The 20,612-nt window shown below is 26.4% G+C and overlaps 3 protein-coding genes across 3 annotated transcripts; 1 reads left to right on the forward strand and 2 right to left on the reverse strand.

Moving 5' to 3' along the window:
* Positions 1-4,454: 4,454 nt before the first annotated feature.
* LOC137826078 (vestitone reductase) lies at positions 4,455-6,663 on the reverse strand. The gene is made up of 4 exons (XM_068631924.2): positions 6,351-6,663; positions 5,229-5,753; positions 4,809-4,998; positions 4,455-4,726 (listed from the first exon to the last, which is right to left on the reverse strand). Exons 1-4 carry the CDS (start codon positions 6,469-6,471, stop codon positions 4,585-4,587), a joined length of 978 nt encoding a protein of 325 aa, XP_068488025.1. The 5' UTR covers positions 6,472-6,663; the 3' UTR covers positions 4,455-4,584.
* Positions 6,664-10,522: 3,859 nt separating this feature from the next.
* On the reverse strand, positions 10,523-12,927 carry LOC137825760 (vestitone reductase). Its single transcript, XM_068631524.1, has 4 exons — positions 12,353-12,927; positions 11,318-11,845; positions 10,973-11,165; positions 10,523-10,786 (listed from the first exon to the last, which is right to left on the reverse strand). Exons 1-4 carry the CDS (start codon positions 12,471-12,473, stop codon positions 10,645-10,647), a joined length of 984 nt encoding a protein of 327 aa, XP_068487625.1. The 5' UTR covers positions 12,474-12,927; the 3' UTR covers positions 10,523-10,644.
* A 5,564-nt stretch (positions 12,928-18,491) lies between these two features.
* Positions 18,492-20,309, forward strand: LOC137825624 (vestitone reductase). The gene is made up of 4 exons (XM_068631341.1): positions 18,492-18,743; positions 18,956-19,483; positions 19,636-19,828; positions 19,994-20,309. The coding sequence occupies exons 1-4, from the start codon at positions 18,623-18,625 to the stop codon at positions 20,133-20,135; spliced, it is 984 nt and encodes a 327-aa protein (XP_068487442.1). The 5' UTR covers positions 18,492-18,622; the 3' UTR covers positions 20,136-20,309.
* The last annotated feature ends 303 nt before the right edge of the window (positions 20,310-20,612 follow it).

The raw sequence follows: 20,612 nt of genomic DNA on the forward strand, positions 1-20,612 counted from the left end.
AGTAGAAATCTAAAATTTCTATAGTAAGCAAAAAATATCTACAATGATGACAAATGATGACAAAACACTTATTTCTTGCTTTTTCTATTTTTATCCGTCTTCAATTAATTTATTTTTTTATTAGTAATAGTTTGATATAATTAATCAAAGGTAAATTGTTGAGTTTCCTCCAATCTCAAATAGTAAGTTTTCATAGTGTATAATAATAATAATATAACAATAACAACATAATTTATACCTATATATAAAGAAAATTCTCCTCTTAAACTCTTTTTATGGTATACACATTTACTTCTCAATTTTATCCTTATAAAATATTTATTTTATTATTTTATTTTAGACATCTCAATCATTTCATCATTTCTCTGAGTAGTTATTAAATAAAACCTATTTTTATGATCATTTGGTATTTCTTATTTGTTTTTAAAACTAATATCTGTTATGTATTTTCTTTTGTGCATATCATCATTATTTGGTTTTTTACAAGTCTTCTCAGTGACCGATATGTAATTTGATAACAGAGAATATCTGTACTCTCTCAATAGTGTACTGCATTATAATTCAAACCTTTTTAACTTTTTCCTTTGCTTTATATATATAAAAAATTGAAAGTGATAACTTCTTATTCTCTAATTTCACATGCGCAACCACAAAATAATGTTTTTTCATCATCACTCCAATTCAAATTTGAACAATAAAATTATTATTTAAAATGTTGTTTCAGTTTTTTATTTTATGCATTATGTTAATTTAGTTTATAATTTTCTTTATGAAGATCTAATTTAATTTATTTTTTAGTTATGGAACATAATTTAATGAGAGGTCTTTTTAAAATCATTGTCTTAACCAGAATAAACATAATTTTACTAAATTTAATGACTTTTAATAATTTTCAATAAGTAGACATTTTAAAAAAAAATTATGACATAATTTTCACAATCTATGTTAAAAACAAGTATATATATTATTCTCTATATATTTGATTTAAAAACATTCTAAAACGTTACAAGTAACATATGATATAAAAAAAACATATAATTGTATATGTGAAAAAAAAACCCACTAATTTAAGTTTATTGATAATAAAAAAAATAACATACACAATAGTTATTAAAATAAAAAATTTAATACATAATAAAAAAAATACAAATATATATTAATAATAAAAATAAAAAAATACAAATATGCAATAATATAATTGTTCCTAGTTTTGTTGAGATATAGGTCCAGTCAATGAAATCGTATGATATTTTCAAGTAAAAATGTCTCTTCTAGTCAAATAATTATTTTTACAATATTTAAATTCTTCAATGCACGACTTAAATAAAAAAAAACACGATCAAAATATGATATGAGAGATCTTACACGTCATCCACAATATGTAATAGTTTATATAAAAATAAACATGTGAAATATTTAATGAGAATGATATATAGGAAATATTAGTGACGCGTTTGGTTTAAATATTTTACAATATTTAAATTCTTCAATGCACGACTTAAATAAATAAATAAATAACACAATCAAGATATGATATGAGAGATCTCACACGTCGTCCACAACATGTAATAATTTATATAAAAAAAAACATGTGAAATATTTAATGAGAATTATATATAAGAAATATTAGTGACGCGTTAGGTTTCAATAGTTTTAAGATACTATACCTTTTAATTTTGCGACCTTTGTAAATAATTATTGGCTATATTAAAATAATTAAATTATTGGACATTTATTGGATAGTTTAAAATTATTGAGGGTTTAAAAAATCAGTTGAAATTGAAATTACTGGGTCTGGAATTTTTATTTAGTTTAAGAGAATTCAAATAGATTTATTTAAAGTGTTTTCCTATTAAATTATTGAATCGTTTAAAAGTATTTTAGGATTTACAAATTTCAATCAGTAATTGAAATTATCACACCTCATACTTTTATTTAGTTTAAAATAGTTTAACTTTTTTTTAAAGATAAATTTATTCAAAGTGTTTGTTATTAGATTATTATTTGAAGTTTAAAATTGGTTTAGGGTTGACAAGATTTTCCATTGAAATTATAGGACCTATAATTTTTATTAGGATTGTCAAATTTTAATTTTTCTTATTTCATAGCAATGACTTTTAACCATAGATATGTTTCTAATATGTAAAATAAGTATGTTACTGAATCATTATGCAAAAGAAATTAAAGACTATCTATTTTAAACATATAATTTGACTTATAAAGCATTTAACACATCATAGATGAACGAGTAAAGATTTTAATACATCAAGTTAGGTTTGAAAAGTCGTTACATTTGTTAATATAAGCATCAATCATTACTTGATAATGATATTAGTATAAGAATGGAAAACAAAAAATCATATTTTCATTTTTTTTTTCCATTAGGTGATATACAACTTAGTATTTTAATTGATAGAGATGTTCTCACTTGTGTTTGGAATGGTGACTTCGTGACATTATGTGAACTTTTACGTGGGTCATTCAAATTACAAATGTTACTAAAGGAAATTAAATTAAAATATTTTGGTTGAATACCACTTTTCAATAATTTTTTGAATATGCAACTTGTAAGAACATACATTTTTAACTCTCATTGAAAGTTTATTGATGCTAAATAAATTAGGTGATGGGGTTCATTTAGTGTGTATTTTATTGTTATCAAACCTAAATCATGAGTCAAATTATACTTGGGCTTAGTTCTATTGATATATTTTTAGATCATGGAGTTGACTTCAATCACAATATTGCAGGTTGTATATTACTTCTTTAATGAGGGGTTTTAGATCAGATTTCATGTATTTTCCATTGAACATTTGACTAATGAAGTTATTGATACAAGTCTTGGTTTTTCACTTACAAAAAAAAATTTATTTTTAGATACAATATTTTATATATTTATATTTTTAATAATTACTTACATACAATAATTGTTTAGGATACATGGTCTTGTCTTAGAGAAGGACAATGTCTACCTATAAAACACCTATTATATTACATATTCAATCTCTTACAATCAAAAAAGTTGGTTAATCGAGCACAAATAAAATTTTATTCTAATTGAATCTACTTTATTTATTATGTTAACTTCAATTTTTATGTACTCTTTATGCATAAATGAAGTGAGACACTCGTTAGTTTATTTATTATGTTAATTTCAATTTTTATTCCTAATGACTTATTATTAAACATGGATCAATTTCATAAGGAAAACATAGATCGTCACAATGGTTTAATTCAAACGAATTCCAAAAAATGACAATTTGTGTGAAATTATATAATACATATAATAATATATTCAACACAATGTCTATCACATATTACCTCAACAAATATCAATAATGTACGACAAGGTAAGTACAATTTTTTATACATTTAATAAAAAAAATATTCATACTCAACTCATGTTTCTCTTTTGAACAAACCTCTACCACAACTTCAAAATTAACAAGTTTATTACATAAATAACATATTTTTATCTCATTCAAATTTATTTAAACTCAATCGAATATATTTGTCTATTTTACAAAAACATTATCATCTAAGTACATTCACACGTCATTCATGAATTAACGAGCCTTCACACTATTTTTACAAAAGTTTGAAGGTAGAAGTAGTAAATGTTCATAATAAAATAAATTCATCAACTTACACATAGTTGTACACACGTTTTATCTAATAAATATTTTTTTTTGCAATTTCGTTTAAGATCTTCATTATGTATATGGGATAATATTTTGTATTTCTTATAATTGAGCAAATTCCGTTCCTTATTTTTTAAATTTTTTCGTTACAAGGTTGAAAAAACTACAAAATTATTTATAAAATCATTACAATTATAAAAAATAAGTTATTAAATTTTTTAAAATAATTTTCTTTTAATTAGGCTAAAAATACAGTATCATTCCCGAAATAAACTCAATTCAAAATATAAAAAAAAAAGTTATACGTGCAAGTTTAACAATTTTAAAAAAATAAACAAAGAAACGTCATATTTAAACATACTTTTTAAATATTTTTAGAAAAAATTAAAACACTAAAATGGTATACTTAAACATGGTTTATATATATAAAAAAAAAATTAAAGTCTGATGTGATAATACAACTTCAAAATAAAAATCTTATTCCCTTATATAAGCAAAATATTTTTAAAAAAAAAGTTGTGTATCAAAACAAAACAATTTTCCTAAAATTAAAAACAAAGTTGAAAACAAAAGTCATGAATTCAAAATGTAGATTGTTTATTTTAAATTCGAACTTCTAAGAATGGTTGGTCTATGTGAATAAATTTTTAAAATTTATCTATTTTGATAAATTAAAAATATTCCACCCGTTTCATGAATTTAACGCTTTCATTAATTTAAACATAGAATTGAAAGATTACGTTACATATATATAATAATTATAAAAAACAAAATTTATTGTAACACAAACATATATATGAACCAAATTTAAAATTGACTGAAAATAACAATGATAATTCTTGGATTGATTTACTTATCTAACATTTGAAGGTATAGAAATAGTATTTATTGTAATTCATAAATAGAAGTTCATGCATATGTTAATCTTCTTATTAATCATGGTTCATAGATGACCCTTTTCCTTGCAGCATTCAATTGCATCAACAAACATTTCCTCCATGCCATGCTTAAACTCAAATCCAGCATCCATAAGTTTCTTGGAGATTAAATGTGGAAGCTTCACATCGTTAGATTTCTTCACCTCGCTAGAAGAAGAACAAAACCAAAATCAAAACTAAATTACAGTAATAAATTTAAGAAATAATTTTGATGGAGGCAAGAACTCACTCTATTGATATTTGAAAATTTGGGTATTTGGCTGAAAGAAGTTCTGCTATTTCTTCAACATCTGCAATGAATGGTGAGCAATTATACCTCCCTTTTGGATTAGGATGCTGAAGGAGAAAGATATGTGCTCGTGCAATATCATCAACATGTACCATATGAAGACGAGAGGCACCAAATGGATTCTTCTCACCTGCATAATCCATTTCTGTTCATTCAGAATTTTTACAAGCAACTTTTTGAGGTTTATATTGGCAAATCCAAGTTAGATAGAGTCATAATAAAGTGATATCTATCTTCCATATCTTTAGTTATCCAAGAAAAGATTACTTTGACATGTAACAATATTCAACATAACTAGTCAAAATTGATGAGCAAAGAATGTTCAAAGGGGTCCTACAAATCAAAAGTTGCAGCACTTACCAAATATGAAAGAGAGAGTGGTATAAACTGAGCCAGGGAGTTTAGGACAGATGAAGGGTCCAAGAACAAAAGTAGGGATGAGAGTGACAACATCCAACCCATGTTTTTCTCCAAATTCAAGAACTGCTTTCTCTGCCATTGTCTTAGAAATTGAGTATGACCAAGCAAAGGGCTTCAAATCTCTAAGAAGATTTTCATCACTCCAATAACTCTCATCCATCACATCATCTTCTTTCTGCTGCCAATAAACAGCAGAAGCACTTGAAGTGTACACAACCCTCTTCACTGTCTTTGAATTCAGGCATGCTTTCAGAATGCCTAATGCTCCATCAATGCTTCTTTTGGTCACTACTTCCTCTGGTTCGTTCAGTTGTATATCAATTGGAGTCGCAGTGTGGAGCACCCCAAAGCACCCTTCAATTGCTTCACTGAAACTCTCTGGATTGCTGAGATCAGCACTGAAAAATTTTAACTTTTCAGATGCACCTGGAAGATTTGTGAGGAAGCTCATATCCCTCTTGCCATCTGATAAATACATAAACTCATTGTCAACCTACATCCTTAAGTTTGTCAAACTACACATATTCATATGATTCTGATAACAAATGATCAAATACATGTTCCAGTGTGGAGATACATATGAAAGATTCAACAATAATGAGACTAAAAGAACTGATACTATCTCTAATACAAAACTTTGTAGATTTTCTTTTCTATATGATATTCAACTTTTTTTTAACTCACCTTGGATTCTTAATAGCACACTCACCAACAATACCTAAAAGAATTTTGCTGAAAGACTTTCTCATACCCTTTTACAACAGCATTTAACAACCTTAAGATTAGAGTTAGTCTTCCACATGATTCATGAAAGTAGGAAATTTTAAAGTGGACATTCCAACTCATGTATTAGGAAATTTGTTCTGCACATATAAAAGTCTTTTGTAACAGATAATTTATATGCATCACTTCTTTCAATTTTCTCTAATTCAGAAACTTTTAAACTGTCAAACTCCAAAATGATCAATAGTGATTGAGGTTAAACTTGATCAAAGTGATTGATGTTACTATCTTGAAACTTTTGAACAGTGTTTCTAAATTTTTTAAGATGTAAATGATTACCTGGATCTGGTCTAACAGTGGTATTGACAGTGTAACCATCCTGGAGTAGTCTCTTGATGATCCATGAGCCAATAAACCCTGTGCCTCCAGTTACACAAACTCTTCCTTTTCCCTCTTCCATTTGGATACTCTTCCACTGTTTTCGTGATCCTTTTCTTTTCCTCTACCTCTGGTGTTGATGCTCTTCTGCTTCAATTGTCAAGAATAGATTAATATATACATACATACACACACAAAATCAAACACTCCCTATATGGCTGCTTTTAATTGACTATTATACTTCTTTTGACAGTGGTGAAGGATATCATTGCTCGGTCTTGAAAAAAAGAACAGATCAATTTTTTATTATTCTTTAATAAAGTATCTCTTTAAGTATTATCAATTTGTTATTTTTTTTAATTTTTGAAAAGTTATAATTTGATTCTTAATTTCTCTTCTTTTTGTATAGCCCTTTTGTTAGTTTTCTCTATATATTTTCATTTAGTTTCTATCTTTTAAAAATAAAGAGCAAAATAAAACACTAATTATACTCACAGAAACTTGGTAGAAAAAATTATGGTATCTAGATAGATTAAATGGGTAGGGAAAATTATAAAAATAGAAGTTAATAAAATGATTGTATGAAAAGGAAAAAGAATATGAGAATTGTATTATAATTTTAAAAGGTAGGATATCAAATAGGAAGATTCATTATTTCTGGAAGAAAAAGACATTTAAATATAAAATTGTTGAATTGTAATTGACACACACAAGCAAAATTAATCAAATTCCATCTGACTTTTCCTTCTATCCTATTGTACTTTTCAATTGAGTTTCTAAACCACCATTCAGATTCAAAACCATCAAATTAGGGACCTAATGAAGATAAAATATGTTTTGGATTAAGGAAATGAATATAAAGTTTACGAAAATTAATGAATGATGTGACAGGTATTATTAATAAAATATTTTTTAAAATAAATAAAAGTGTAAGATTACAAATTTATCCTTGTGGTAAAATTAAATTAAAATAAAATATGATTAAATTATTTTATGTATAAACAAATTAAAATTTAAGTAAAAATATTTTACAAATTTTGTCACATATATTTTGCATAAATAAAATTCCTAAATTATTAAAAAATAATAATAAATATAAATCCTAAATTATTTAATATCACACTTAAATAAAATATGAAATAAACCAAAATTTTAAATTATTCAAAATTATAGATAAATACATGAATTATTTAATATCATTATTTAATTAAAATATAAAATAAATAAATTTCTTAAAGTATTTAAAATCCTATATAAATAGGAATCTAAATTTCAAAAGGACAAAAACGTAATATCTCTTGGTCCACGTGGATTTCTTCAACCATCACTGCAAAGACACAAGGAAGCTTTTGTCTATTAAATCCTTACTCTCCATTCCTCTCTAATTAGCAGATGCAAACACACACTTTCTTTGTTATGATAACATATACTCTTTCTAATCTCTTCCATTAATATTCTTTATCATATTATGTTATTGTTGATTATGATTATGGTTATATTTTTTTAATTTTTTTTTATAAATTTTTTTTGGTAGGATCATTATGCAATCTAACACCTCTAGGCTGACACCTGAAGTAAGAATAATTATATGTCATTGCATGAAAAAATATTATTAAAAAAAAGAAAAAGAAAGAAAATAAAAAAATATGGAGGATTAGACCAAAAGTCATATGTTAACAAAAACAATACATAGGTATATTATACATATTCATAACAAATTCTAAGAATAAACTAAATGGAAGTCTATTATACCAATAAAATGATTCTCTATGAATAAATCCTAAATTAGCCAACTTATCTCCATCTTTATCATATTAATTATTTTAAATTTCAATAAAATTTTGGATTGATTTTACATCAGAGATTTTTCCTCACAAAGGTTGAAAACTTGTAAATATTTGCACAACAAATTTGTCCATAAAGATTTGGCTAAAGTCACAAAAATATGAAAGATTTACTAATATAAACATTTAATAAGAGATTGAATAAGAGTGGTCTAACCTACAAGAATATAAGAGATTCACTAATGTATAAGTTGCATTAGAATTTTTCATATATTTAAATTTATATTTTGATTTGAAAAATCATCAATATTTTTTATATTTACTTATTTCGTATTTAATTATTTGTGCATGGTATATTTGATGTTATAGGTTCGAATAGATTTTTGGTAAACATGGTTTATGGGACATTACTTATGGATAATTTTATACAAAAGACAAAATATAGTTTTAATAGTATTTAAAGAAGTAAAAGTAATGCATTTTAAAATTAGAAAAGCAAAATACAGGCAATTTTTTTAAAATAAAAATCCATATGAAAAAGGGTTTTAGTCAACCAAAAATACGCACAGCCACACAAATTTCTCTTTCCAGTCCTCTCGTTCACACAAATTAATTCCCAAATTAAAAAGTTTTTTTTAACAAGATTACATAACCATTTTAAGAAACTATTTTTTTTTTTTTTAGAAAATCAACTATCAAAATAACAAATTTTTACTTTATCATGTTGTAACAAAAAAATATTTTACTACTTTACCATTATTGTGTTCTTCATAGGGAAAACTTTTTTAAAATTAGGTTGGAATTTTTATTTTCCGATCAGAAAATGAAAAAGAAAATTGAATGAACTTTACAAATTAAAAATAATTTATACATACATTTATTTATCAAAATTCTCTCATAATTTTAAAAAAAATAAATTCTAGTTTATGCATACAAATTGGTACCGAAAGCCACTTTCTCCACAACTTTCCTCTTATCTATCATAAAAAGTTTTCCAACATATTTTTTTATTTTCATATATTTTTACTTTATCAAATCACTAATATTTTCGCATTTTTACTCCTTTTCTTTTCTACTTTTATTTCTTCCTCTTTTCTTCGTTTCTTTTATTAGTTAAAACTTGTTCCAATTAAATAAAGTTGCCGCTGAATAATTTTTTTTAGTTATTTATCTAACATTCTCGAAAGTCTAACTCAAAATCATTGATTGTGTTAAAATAATCTCACATTGGTCATGTATATGTAAATAAGGTTTAGATAATACCTGACATTAGTCATATAATTATTGACGTGTCGGTGATCTTCTAGTTCTTTCTTTCGAGTCTTCTTTCACAAATGCTGATATTCGATCTGAGTGATTTGAAAAAGGTACTTCGACGATCAAGTAAGTCAATTAAGTACTCTGTGTAAAGAGTGTATATTGGTAATTGGTAGAAGAAGCGTACCTTACTGATTAATAGGGAAATATATTGTATATAAATATGTTGAAATATCTGAAGAATATTTGTACCATCTTTCCGTCAATCAGAATTTAGCTAATTTGTCAGAGATATTTTTCACGTATTTCGGTATATGAATATGACTAATTAATTGTTATTGTAAGTATCATTATTGTTATTTATTGCGTGACTTGAGAGGTGTTCTTTGACTCGATCAGTCAATCACCAGACTCGAAAGTGTCTAGTCCGCTACCGACCGATAGAGGTTAATATACTTTATAATATTTTATTTGAATTGTATATATATAAGATCCACCTATCAGCGTCTAGCATCTTTCATATAGAAAAATCACAACTAATATTAGAACTTAATCACAATAATTAATCACATAATTGATTATATAATTGATTATATAATTAGTGAATATATTAGGATAAACAACACGATTAAGATCTAAATAATCATTAATACAAGGAAAGATCTAACACTATTGATATAAATAATTAAAGACAAACAACCTAGGTAATTGATTCTTTCATTACTATTATATACTCTTCAAATACATCGAAAACTGATTTAATCATCGAAATATATTTGCAACTACTCTTAACAAAACTAATAACAATACCAAAAGCCGAAAACTGAGATCTAAGAATTAAAATATTCAGTCTCATAGCAAAAATCAGACTACAAGTAAATAAGAAAACACAGAAGCTCTATATGTTGATTTGGCCACAGTAACATTATTTTTTTTCCGCAGTAGTTATCTTTAGTCCACGAAATCACAAATTAATTAATTCTTATGGGTGTACCGTGACTTTGACAACAGATGAATTTTCACACTGCATAAGATAATGCACAAGTATTTGAAACTAACATAAAAACATGAATATTAAAGGGTTCTTGTGTATTTAGACAAAGGAAAAAAGATTATATCCTTTATTGATTAATTAGGAAAACAACATGCATCAAACTGTGTAGATGCCTCCAAAATCACTGATTTTATTTTGTCAATTTGATGACTGAAATGATTTAAAGATAAGCATTCTGCTTGCAGCATTCAATTGCATCAGTAAAAATGTCCTCCACACTATACTTGAACTCAAAACCAGCATCCTCCAGTTTCTTCGAGGTTAAATGTGGCAACTTCACCCCTTTTATTTCCTTCACCTCTCTGAAGGAACAACACAAAATCAATTATTAGTTTTACAATTAACACAAAATCAGATACTATTTGGTTGTCACACCAACTTTTAGACTTGTGGGTGTATGTGAATTGTGATGTTAGAAATTGTGACTGAAACTGCAATTTAAAACCTTGACTGTGTACATATTTAACAAAGCATTTTACAGAACTTACTCTAGAGTTGGCATTTGAAGTTCTGGGTATTTGGTTAAAATAATTTCAGCAATCTCTTCAATAGGTACAATGAAGGGTGAACAATTATATCTCCCTTTGGGATTAGGATGCTCTAGCAGGAAGATATGTGCTCTGGCCAAATCATCAACATGTACCATATGGTAACGAATCACACCAATTTCTTCCTTTTTGCCTGCATCAATTTAACAGCAACTTCAATTATGTAACTTTTAATCTTGTCAAAAGGTGTCATGGTTGACCTTCAAATAATTTCAATCGAACACAATTTGAGAAAATGGAAAGTAAAATGGAAGAAGAGAGTAGAACAAGGTGCAAGAAATATACCAAACAACAAAAGCAGTGCTCTTTCAACAGAGTCAGGAAGCTTGGGACAGATAAAACGTCCAACAACAAAGGGAGGTACAAGACTCACAACTTCCAACCCATTCTGTTCTCCAAACTCAAACACTGCCTTCTCTGTCAACACCTTTGAAACTGTATATGACCAACTAAAAGGCTTCAACCTCCTAAGCAAATCCACATCACTCCAAGCACTCTCATCAACCACATCTTGCGGCTCTGGGCCAGTGAAGGAAACAGTGGAAGCACTAGAAGTGTACACAACCCTCTTCACTGTCTTTGCTTTCACAGCTGCTTTCAGTATGCCTAGTGCTCCTTCAATGGCCCTATTGGTCACAACTTCCTCTGGCTCGTTCACTGCAAAATCAATTGGTGTGGCAGTGTGGAAAATCCCAACACACCCTTCTACTGCTGGACCAAAACTCTCTGGGTCACTCAGATCAGCATTGAAAAAGTGTAGCTTTTCGGATGCACCAGGTAGATTTGTGAGGAAGCTAACATCCCTCTTGCGTCCTGTTCATGCCAAATTAGAACATAATTATAACCTTGTCACTGGTATTTGTTTGTTTTATAGTTTGTACAAATTTCACCACAGTTGAAAGTAACAGAAGAAAAAAGTATGTGTTGGGTTGGCATCATAAGACTTTGGAAACAGAGAAACAAACACAATTTTTACATCATCATGATTTGTAGTTCTTCTATGGCCTTACAAGTTGACATTAAAAGTTGGTATAATTTTGATGAAAAACATCAACAGAAAATGAAAATTTAGGAAATTCCATCAAGCTTTGTGTAAATAATGATAATAAAGAGAAAACTCAGATGTAGTTAGTTATCTGCTTTCAGTGTGGTTCTATAATCATAATTGAAGTTTTACCTTGTACATGATAAAAATTTACATTAATGATGAATACAGATTATGGAGGTGTAACTTCAGTTCTGAACAAAGAAGAAAAGTAAAAAAATTATGAAACAGTATCTATATTTTTTTCTCATGCCAATAATTCTTTAATTGCTTACCTGGGTCAGATCTAATAGTTGTGTTGACAGAATATCCATGTTCAAGGAGTGACTTGATGAGCCATGAACCTATGAAGCCTGTGCCTCCAGTGACACAAACTGTTCCTTTTCCCTCTGCCATTTTGATACTCTTCCTCTGACACAGTTACTTTTCTTTGTGTTGTTGTGCACTCCTCCACTCTATAAGTTTCTTCTGCTTTCTCTGCATGTCTATAAATAGCAGCATAGCAGTGTAGGTTGGTATCTCTTTCAGTCAAACATTAGCACCGTTGAATGAACTTCACTCAAGTTAATTCAGTTTTCTTCATTCAAACATGACATAGAAGACAGTCTTTATTTTTTGCAATTTTGAACAGCTCACTCACCTACCAAACTCACTTATAGAGTTATAATTTTGTGTTTAAATAAGTTATGTTCTAACTAATAATCAGAAAAAAAAACTCTATAATTATAAACTCATAATCTGTTTTAATATTTAATGTTATCATATTAACAACAGAAATTATAATATCTACCAGCTTGGAATCACTATTTTTTATAAATTAGAAGGATAAATATGCAGAGAACCACCCAGCTGCACATGCTCAACTACCGAATATAAGCTTGTTAATGTAAATGTTCAAACTAGAATAAAATATTTGTATTCTATGGAAAAATATCACAAATCCATTGACTAGGGGAAACGTCTAAGTTTATTCTAAGAAAAATAAAATCAAAAGGTTGCTTTCTATCAAACCCTAGAAAATGTTGTGAACAAATGACCAGATCAACTTGTAACCTTATGTGGATCCAAATTAATTTAGAGAAGAAAAAAATATTACTGATATAGTTCAGATTGAAAGTTTAGATCTTTATTTTAGGGTTTAGTCTAATTCATCTAATTTTTTCACCCATAATCATGTTACCACTCACATCACACACACAAAGTTGATTATCATAACAAAAAAATAGTTTGTTATATAATGAAATTGATTATTATAACAAAAAAAAGAAGAGAAACGTTTGTCATTTTTAGCCAATAAATTATTTTGATTCCATTGACCGACAACAACCAAGTGTTAACCAAACATCAATTATGCATCATTTATCCTTAAAAATTTGAAGATTGTCTTTACATGTGGGAATCGAGTTATATGGCGTCCCTGCAAGAAGAGTCAACTATGAATGTATTTTGCATTTTGAAAAGTTTATTTTAGGTGAGAAGTTGACATGGGAGAATGGAAAAAAAGAGAAGTTAAAATTGGCATGGTTTGATTAAGATGGAAATGTGTAGAGAAAAAACTTCCCCTAGATGGTGGATTTAGTAGGAAGAATTGGACCATTTCAACTATCCAACTATGGTGTTTGTGCATGAATTTAAGGCATGGTTCTTGATTCACTTTATTGATGAATTGATTGCATCTAATTGTAAAAAAAAAAACTATTTTCTTGACTTATATTAGTTGACCTTATATTAAGATTTTAATATATTTTGAAATAAATAATATCATTATAATTGTAGTATTATGCCATAAAATTATTATGAACATGTATTTGTTCAAAAATTTAGACTTTTTAAAAGAATATAAAATAATGAATTGGGTCGGAACACTTTAAGACATATCATGTTTAATTTGTAGTATTATGCCATAAAGTTATTATGAACATGTATTTGTTCAAAAATTTAGACTTTTTAAAAGAATATAAAATAATGATTTGGGTTGGAACACTTTAAGACATATAATGTTTAATTTGTTTCACATATATAGAATTTTAATCTCTGTAATTTTTAAATTGAGATTTAGTACTCCATTTTTCAAAATTAAACAATTTTAATTCAATGGTAGTATTTGATTTAAATGCTTATAAGAAATGCTACATACATGTAAGTGATAACGATGTCAGTTACTTTTGTTTATGTAAAATATTAATGGTAAATTTAACAATTAACTTTAATATATATTATTCTAATGAATATGTTTTTTAACCATAATATATATATATATATATATATATCACATGCATAATTTTTAAAATTTAAATCTATGTAAATCAACCTTCATAATGTTAGGTTAGATGGAGGGGTCAGATTCTCTATATCCATCTCGATACTAAAAGATGAGATAAAATAATGGTTATGTTGAAAGAAAGTTATAAACTAGTCAAGTTGAGTCTAATATTTAATGTTTAAATTTTAGTTTGTGAAATTTTGGTTAATTAAACTTAATTAATTAATTAATTTAAATTAGTTCAATTGAAAATTTAACTTTGATTTGTTGGAACAATTGAATTTAGAAGGGAGTTAGATTAGACCGTTTAGAGAACAAACAAAAGAAGTAACACAATAAATTTTTATATTCATTCATCCAAATTTATAAGATACATTTAATTATTTCTTATACGTAATTTACTTAAGAAGTTTCATTATCAATCAATTGAATACAATCGAGTATACAAACCATTCTTGTTTACAAGTGAGTACACAAATCACTCCTAATTCTTGTGAGTACATAAACCACTTTTAATTCTCACGAGTACACAAATTACTCCTAGTTATACCTTCTTAATCTCCCCTTGAGATTAAGAACTCCATAAAGAAAATAACACTCATAAAAGTACAAATAAAGTTCACGAGGTATACTTCACAAAATAAAAAATTATAAACCGGTTGCTAAAAAAAAAAATAACACTATAAAATCATTGTATGATAGAAATAATTATATATTATAATTGTGTTCTTCATATTCAACTTGAACTCTTTATATAGGCTTTATCATATCAACATTGCAACTTTAAATTAGTTAACACTTTATCTTTCCTAGCCTTCAAAGAGAATCATTATCTTTAATAACTTAGATAAGAAAAGTTTTTATATGAAAATCTTCAAAGCACTTTTGCCTTTATTCTATTAAAATAAACAACTCAAACAAAATATACAAATATCATAAACTCAAATTGGTTTGTTTATTTAAGAACCTTATTATAAGAGCATTGGTCATACAAACATTTTTCAATCATAGAGATTATTGTTGTTGAAAATAAGATTCAAAATACTTAATGTTTATCTAAAAGATCATTTGATTGTTACAAATTATTTATAACTGAAATTAAAATTAACATATAGGGTTTATTAGAATGTCTATCAAGAGTCTTACCATATTTAGTTAAAGGTCTAATGTATCCTTCAATTGTCACAAAATACATATTAGAATGTTAAGATATTTTAATCATTTTCAAACTGATAAAACACTTAGATTGTTTATTGTCATCAAAATTCATAAATAGTATAATAGTGTTAGATCGTCTAATTGAGTTAGATAATTTAGTATCTCAACATGACTTAGTTTATAATTTTTTCAGTAACAATAAAAAAATTAAAATTAAAATCTCACACAAATTATTCAAACTAAACCACATACGAAATCCTAGTAGATATTTTCTAACTTATTAAATTGATTTATGAACTTAATATTTATTAAACATTTTAATGTTGTATGATACTAGTATGTGCTGAAGATAACACGTGAAATTCAAATATTTTGAATTAAACAAATAAATATATTAATTTATTTTGGTAAGATTTTAAAAATATTCTTTAATATTTTTTAAAGTTACTTATTCTTATGATAATAATAATTTAATGTTTTCAATATATATATATATATATACATGTTTATAAGAATTTTAGAGATATAAATTTTATATAAAACTTTAATAAGTAATTTTAATTAACCGAAAATAATCGAATTAATATCCATTAAAGTAATATGTTTCACATTAATTAAAAAACATATAATGTTAATAAGGAAAACACAACTAATTGAAAAATAACATTATTATTATACATTTTTTAATTATTTTTTTTACATTATTATTATACATGTAAACTATTTCCTAAGAAAAATCTCAATTGACTTCCTCCTAAAAGAAAATTCCTCAAACATCAATATAAAGATATCAAACTAATGATGATTTGACCTTTGCCTATTTAAGGACCTTCCAATAGTGGAGTCCACAATTTATTAGTGGAATTAATGCCAAGTATAAAAAAATGCATAGCTGTGACAAAGAAAAATAAGAATTTTTTTATATTTTTATATTTTAAATAAAATTTAAAATTAATTGCAATTTTTTTTATAAACTTTTATGTTCTTTTAAAATTTCTTACCTAAATAATATTTCAAATCTTCTATAAAGAAGAATTAGTTTCTATAAAAATTCTATACAAAACATGATTTTGTCTGTGACATTTATCTATTAATTTTGAAGTGAAAATGGTTTGTCACATGTGTCTACGAAATATAAAACAATTGGACAATTGTTTCCTACAATCAATGATTTTTAATCTGCACTCAATAAATTTTTAAAATTTTAGAATTGTCCTTTATTTCACAATTAAAAATATATAAATTTGAAAAATATATTCTGAAAAAGATAATTTAAAAATAGATATTTTGCGTTTCAGAAATAAAATTCTATATTAGCTCCTTGAAAAATCAAATCCAAAATAAAAATAATAATTTCACACAAAAGATTTTGAAAAACAAATTAAAAAACGTATTCGATAGAGATTATTCCAATAAATTGTTCCTAAAAGCTATTCCAAAAAAATATTTCAAAAATATATTATAAAATACAAAATACATTTTAACTTGTATTTTTCACTTTTATTTACAAAATAAAAAGGACATTTTAATCCTAATAATTCAAATTTATTTAGTGGAGAAAGCAATTTCCAAATAATTTTAGTTATATGAATATCTTATTTAACCCACTAATATTCAGGAGGAGTTGTAGAAATTGGTCTTGGGTTCATACAAATAAATATAATATAATAATAAACGGAGAGAACGAGAAAATAAAAAAGTTTAAGGAAAAAGCCAAGTAAACGCACCTGCCTCATGCACTCATATCATATAATTTTCAGCATCTGACTCGGTCAAAAAATTTCTTCTTTTGATTTACATTTAAATCAGTTTAAAAAAAAATATTAAAATATATTTTAATTTTTATCAATTAGTAATTTTGATTTTATTTTAATAAAAAATGTTTTCAATTTAAAAAAATTAAGGTTAACTTTCAATTATAATATTATCACGCAATCTTTTATTAAAATGTTATACAAATCAATCATAAAATTAAATACAATTTAATTTAGTTTAATTTTAATTTAATATAAAATTTGAATCAAATAAATTTAATATTTTACAATATAGTTTGATTTTTTTATTATAAAATTATTAAACATTTTATAATAGAATATTATAAAAAGTTATATTATAGGTTTTTTGTAATTATTTTTATTTTTTGCATATATATATACATTTATAATTTTAATATTATCTTATAGTTATAAATAAATTACATAACTTTATAGTTAAAAATAGTATAAATTTATTGTCATATTTTGATAAGTATTAATATATTTGTAACATATTATTATAAAATATTAAAATAAATTTTAAGAGATCCATTAAATATATTTGTCAGTAAGTCATCAACTCTAAACTCATAAACATTATATTTACGTATAATAGTTTGTTTTTTTATTATTAATTAAACTAAACTATTCCATTGAGAAAAACATAAATAAAAAAGTTTCAAAAAATAGATTATTGTTTTTTTTTAACTTGAATTCCTATGATAATGTTATTTATCTATATTAACACGAATTTTAGGAACAAAATAATAATTTTAAAGTTTGAAGATATTAAAATAAGAAGAAATATTTTACAAAGATAAAAACAAAAGTTTTCTTGTTTTATACGGATTAAAGTTATTAATTTAAATTTTTGAGAAATAAATATAAATAAACTATTATTAGAATCAAAATCAAATCATATTAATTTTATAGGATGAAAATTATGTTTAAAACGTTAAATTATAAAAAAAAAAAAATGTGAGCCGGTTAGTAGACTGTTCCTGAGAAAAAAAAAATATAAGCTTCTTTTTTTTTCTTTTTTGAGTTTCATGTCATTTAAAATACTATTTTTACTATTCATATTTTATATTTTATGATTTAAATACATCACATCAATTAATTATTATGTGTAGATGATAGAATTTTATTAATATATAATGAATATTTTTTCTATTTTATCTGATAGTCACAGCTTCATCATGTTATGATAAAAACAAACAGAAACTAAAAGGAATGAGACATATCAATAGGCTATTGACATTGTTAGACATGTTATTCTTATACACACAGAGAGCAAGCAGAAAAGTGTTAGAAGTTGATGAGTGCACAACACAAACAAAAGTGAAGAGTGACACATTAAGAGTGTTCAAATGGAAGAGGGAAAAGGTAGAGTTTGTGTCACAGGAGGCACAGGGTTCATTGGTTCATGGATCATCAAGAGACTCCTTGAACATGGATATTATGTTAATACCACCATAAGATCTGATCTAGGTAAATAAGCCTTTCAATTATTGCAAGGAAAAAATTAGAGACCTCCATAACCTAGTATTTTTTTAATTCAAATCTTTATTATATGGAAATGAAACTCCAATTTAGATTGAATAAAATCAGTACTATGAACATGATGATTCAAAATTCGTATGTGTATGACTATACTAATTCTTAGACAAGGTTATAACTATGTTCTATTTTGGCATGAACAGGACGCAAGAGGGATGTTAGCTTCCTCACAAATCTACCAGATGCATCTGAAAAGCTACATTTTTTTAATGCTGATCTGAGCAACCCAGAGAGTTTTGGTCCAGCAGTAGAAGGGTGTGTTGGGATTTTCCACACTGCCACACCAATTGATTTTGCAGTGAACGAGCCGGAGGAAGTTGTGACCAAAAGGGTCATTGAAGGAGCATTAGGCATACTGAAAGCAGCTGTGAAAGCAAAGACAGTGAAGAGGGTTGTGTACACTTCTAGTGCTTCCACTGTTTCCTTCACTGGCCCAGAGCCACAAGATGTGGTTGATGAGAGTGCTTGGAGTGATGTGGATTTGCTTAGGAGTGTGAAGCCATTTGGTTGGTCATATGCAATTTCAAAGGTGTTGACAGAGAAGGCAGTGCTTGAGTTTGGAGAACAGAATGGGTTGGAAGTTGCGAGTCTTGTGCCTCCCTTTGTTGTTGGACGTTTTATCTGTCCCAAGCTTCCTGACTCTGTTGAAAGAGCACTGCTTTTGTTGTTTGGTATACTTCTTGCACCTTCTTCTACCCTCTTCTTCCATTTTACTTTCCATTTTATCAAATTGTGTTCGATGGAAATCATTTGAAGGTCAACCATGACACCTTTTGACAAGATTAAAAGTTACATAATTGAAGTTGCTGTTAAATTGATGCAGGCAAAAAGGAAGAAATTGGTGTGATTCGTTACCATATGGTACATGTTGATGATTTGGCCAGAGCACATATCTTCCTGCTAGAGCATCCTAATCCCAAAGGGAGATATAATTGTTCACCCTTCATTGTACCTATTGAAGAGATTGCTGAAATTATTTCAACCAAATACCCAGAATTTCAAATACCAACTGTAGAGTAAGTTCTGTAAAATGCTTTGTTAAATATGTACACAGTCAAGGTTTTAAATTGCAGTTTCAGTCACAATTTCTAACATCACAATTCACATACACCCACAACTAAATAGTATCTGATTTTGTGTTAATTGTAAAACTAATAATTGATTTTGTGTTCTTCCTTTAGAGAGGTGAAGGAAATAAAAGGTGCAAAGTTGCCACATTTAACCTCGAAGAAACTGGTGGATGCTGGTTTTGAGTTCAAGTATAGTGTGGAGGACATGTTTACTGATGCAATTGAATGCTGCAAGCAGAATGCTTATCTTTAAATCATTCCAGTCATCACATTGACAAAATAAAATCAGTGATTTTGGAGGCATCTACACCGTTTGATGCATGTTGTTTTTCCTAATTAATCAATAAAGGATATAATCTTTTTCCTTTCTCTAAATACACAAGAACGCTTTAATTTACATAATTTTATGTTAGTTTCAAATACTTGTGCATTATCTTATGCAGTGTGAAAATTCATCTGTTGTCAAAGTCACTGTACAACCATAAGAATTAATTAATTTGTGATTTGGTGGACTAGAGATAACTCCCATGTAAAAAAATAATGTTAGTATTGCCAAATCGAACTGTAGAACTTTTGTGTTGTCTTGTGCACTTGTAGTCTGATTTTGACTCTCGGTGTTTTTAACTCTTGATCTCAGTTTTTGGTTTTTGTTTTGGTCTTAGCAAGAGTACCTGTAAATATACTTCAATGCTTAAGTTAATTCTCGGTGTATTTGAAGACTATATAGCAA

The sequence above is a fragment of the Phaseolus vulgaris genome, chromosome 8, assembly GCF_051622355.1.
Source record: "Phaseolus vulgaris cultivar YP4 chromosome 8, ASM5162235v1, whole genome shotgun sequence".
NCBI lineage: Eukaryota > Viridiplantae > Streptophyta > Magnoliopsida > Fabales > Fabaceae > Phaseolus > Phaseolus vulgaris.

Bases quoted from the DNA above. Each gene is read 5' to 3' on its own strand.
- LOC137826078 (XM_068631924.2), bottom strand. From the start codon at position 6,471: ATGGAAGAGGGAAAAGGAAGAGTTTGTGTAACTGGAGGCACAGGGTTT. The intron at 5,754-6,350 runs GTAATCATTTAC...TGTATTTATCAG, and splicing joins CACTGTTAGACCAGATCCAG to ATGGCAAGAGGGATATGAGC. The intron at 4,999-5,228 runs GTAAGTGCTGCA...TGGATTATGCAG, and splicing joins CACTCTCTCTTTCATATTTG to GTGAGAAGAATCCATTTGGT.
- LOC137825760 (XM_068631524.1), bottom strand. From the start codon at position 12,473: ATGGCAGAGGGAAAAGGAACAGTTTGTGTCACTGGAGGCACAGGCTTC. The intron at 11,166-11,317 runs GTATATTTCTTG...AAATTGATGCAG, and splicing joins AGCACTGCTTTTGTTGTTTG to GCAAAAAGGAAGAAATTGGT. The intron at 10,787-10,972 runs GTAAGTTCTGTA...TTGTTCCTTCAG, and splicing joins CTTCAAATGCCAACTCTAGA to AGAGGTGAAGGAAATAAAAG.
- LOC137825624 (XM_068631341.1), top strand. From the start codon at position 18,623: ATGGAAGAGGGAAAAGGTAGAGTTTGTGTCACAGGAGGCACAGGGTTC. The intron at 18,744-18,955 runs GTAAATAAGCCT...TGGCATGAACAG, and splicing joins CACCATAAGATCTGATCTAG to GACGCAAGAGGGATGTTAGC. The intron at 19,829-19,993 runs GTAAGTTCTGTA...TTCTTCCTTTAG, and splicing joins TTTCAAATACCAACTGTAGA to AGAGGTGAAGGAAATAAAAG.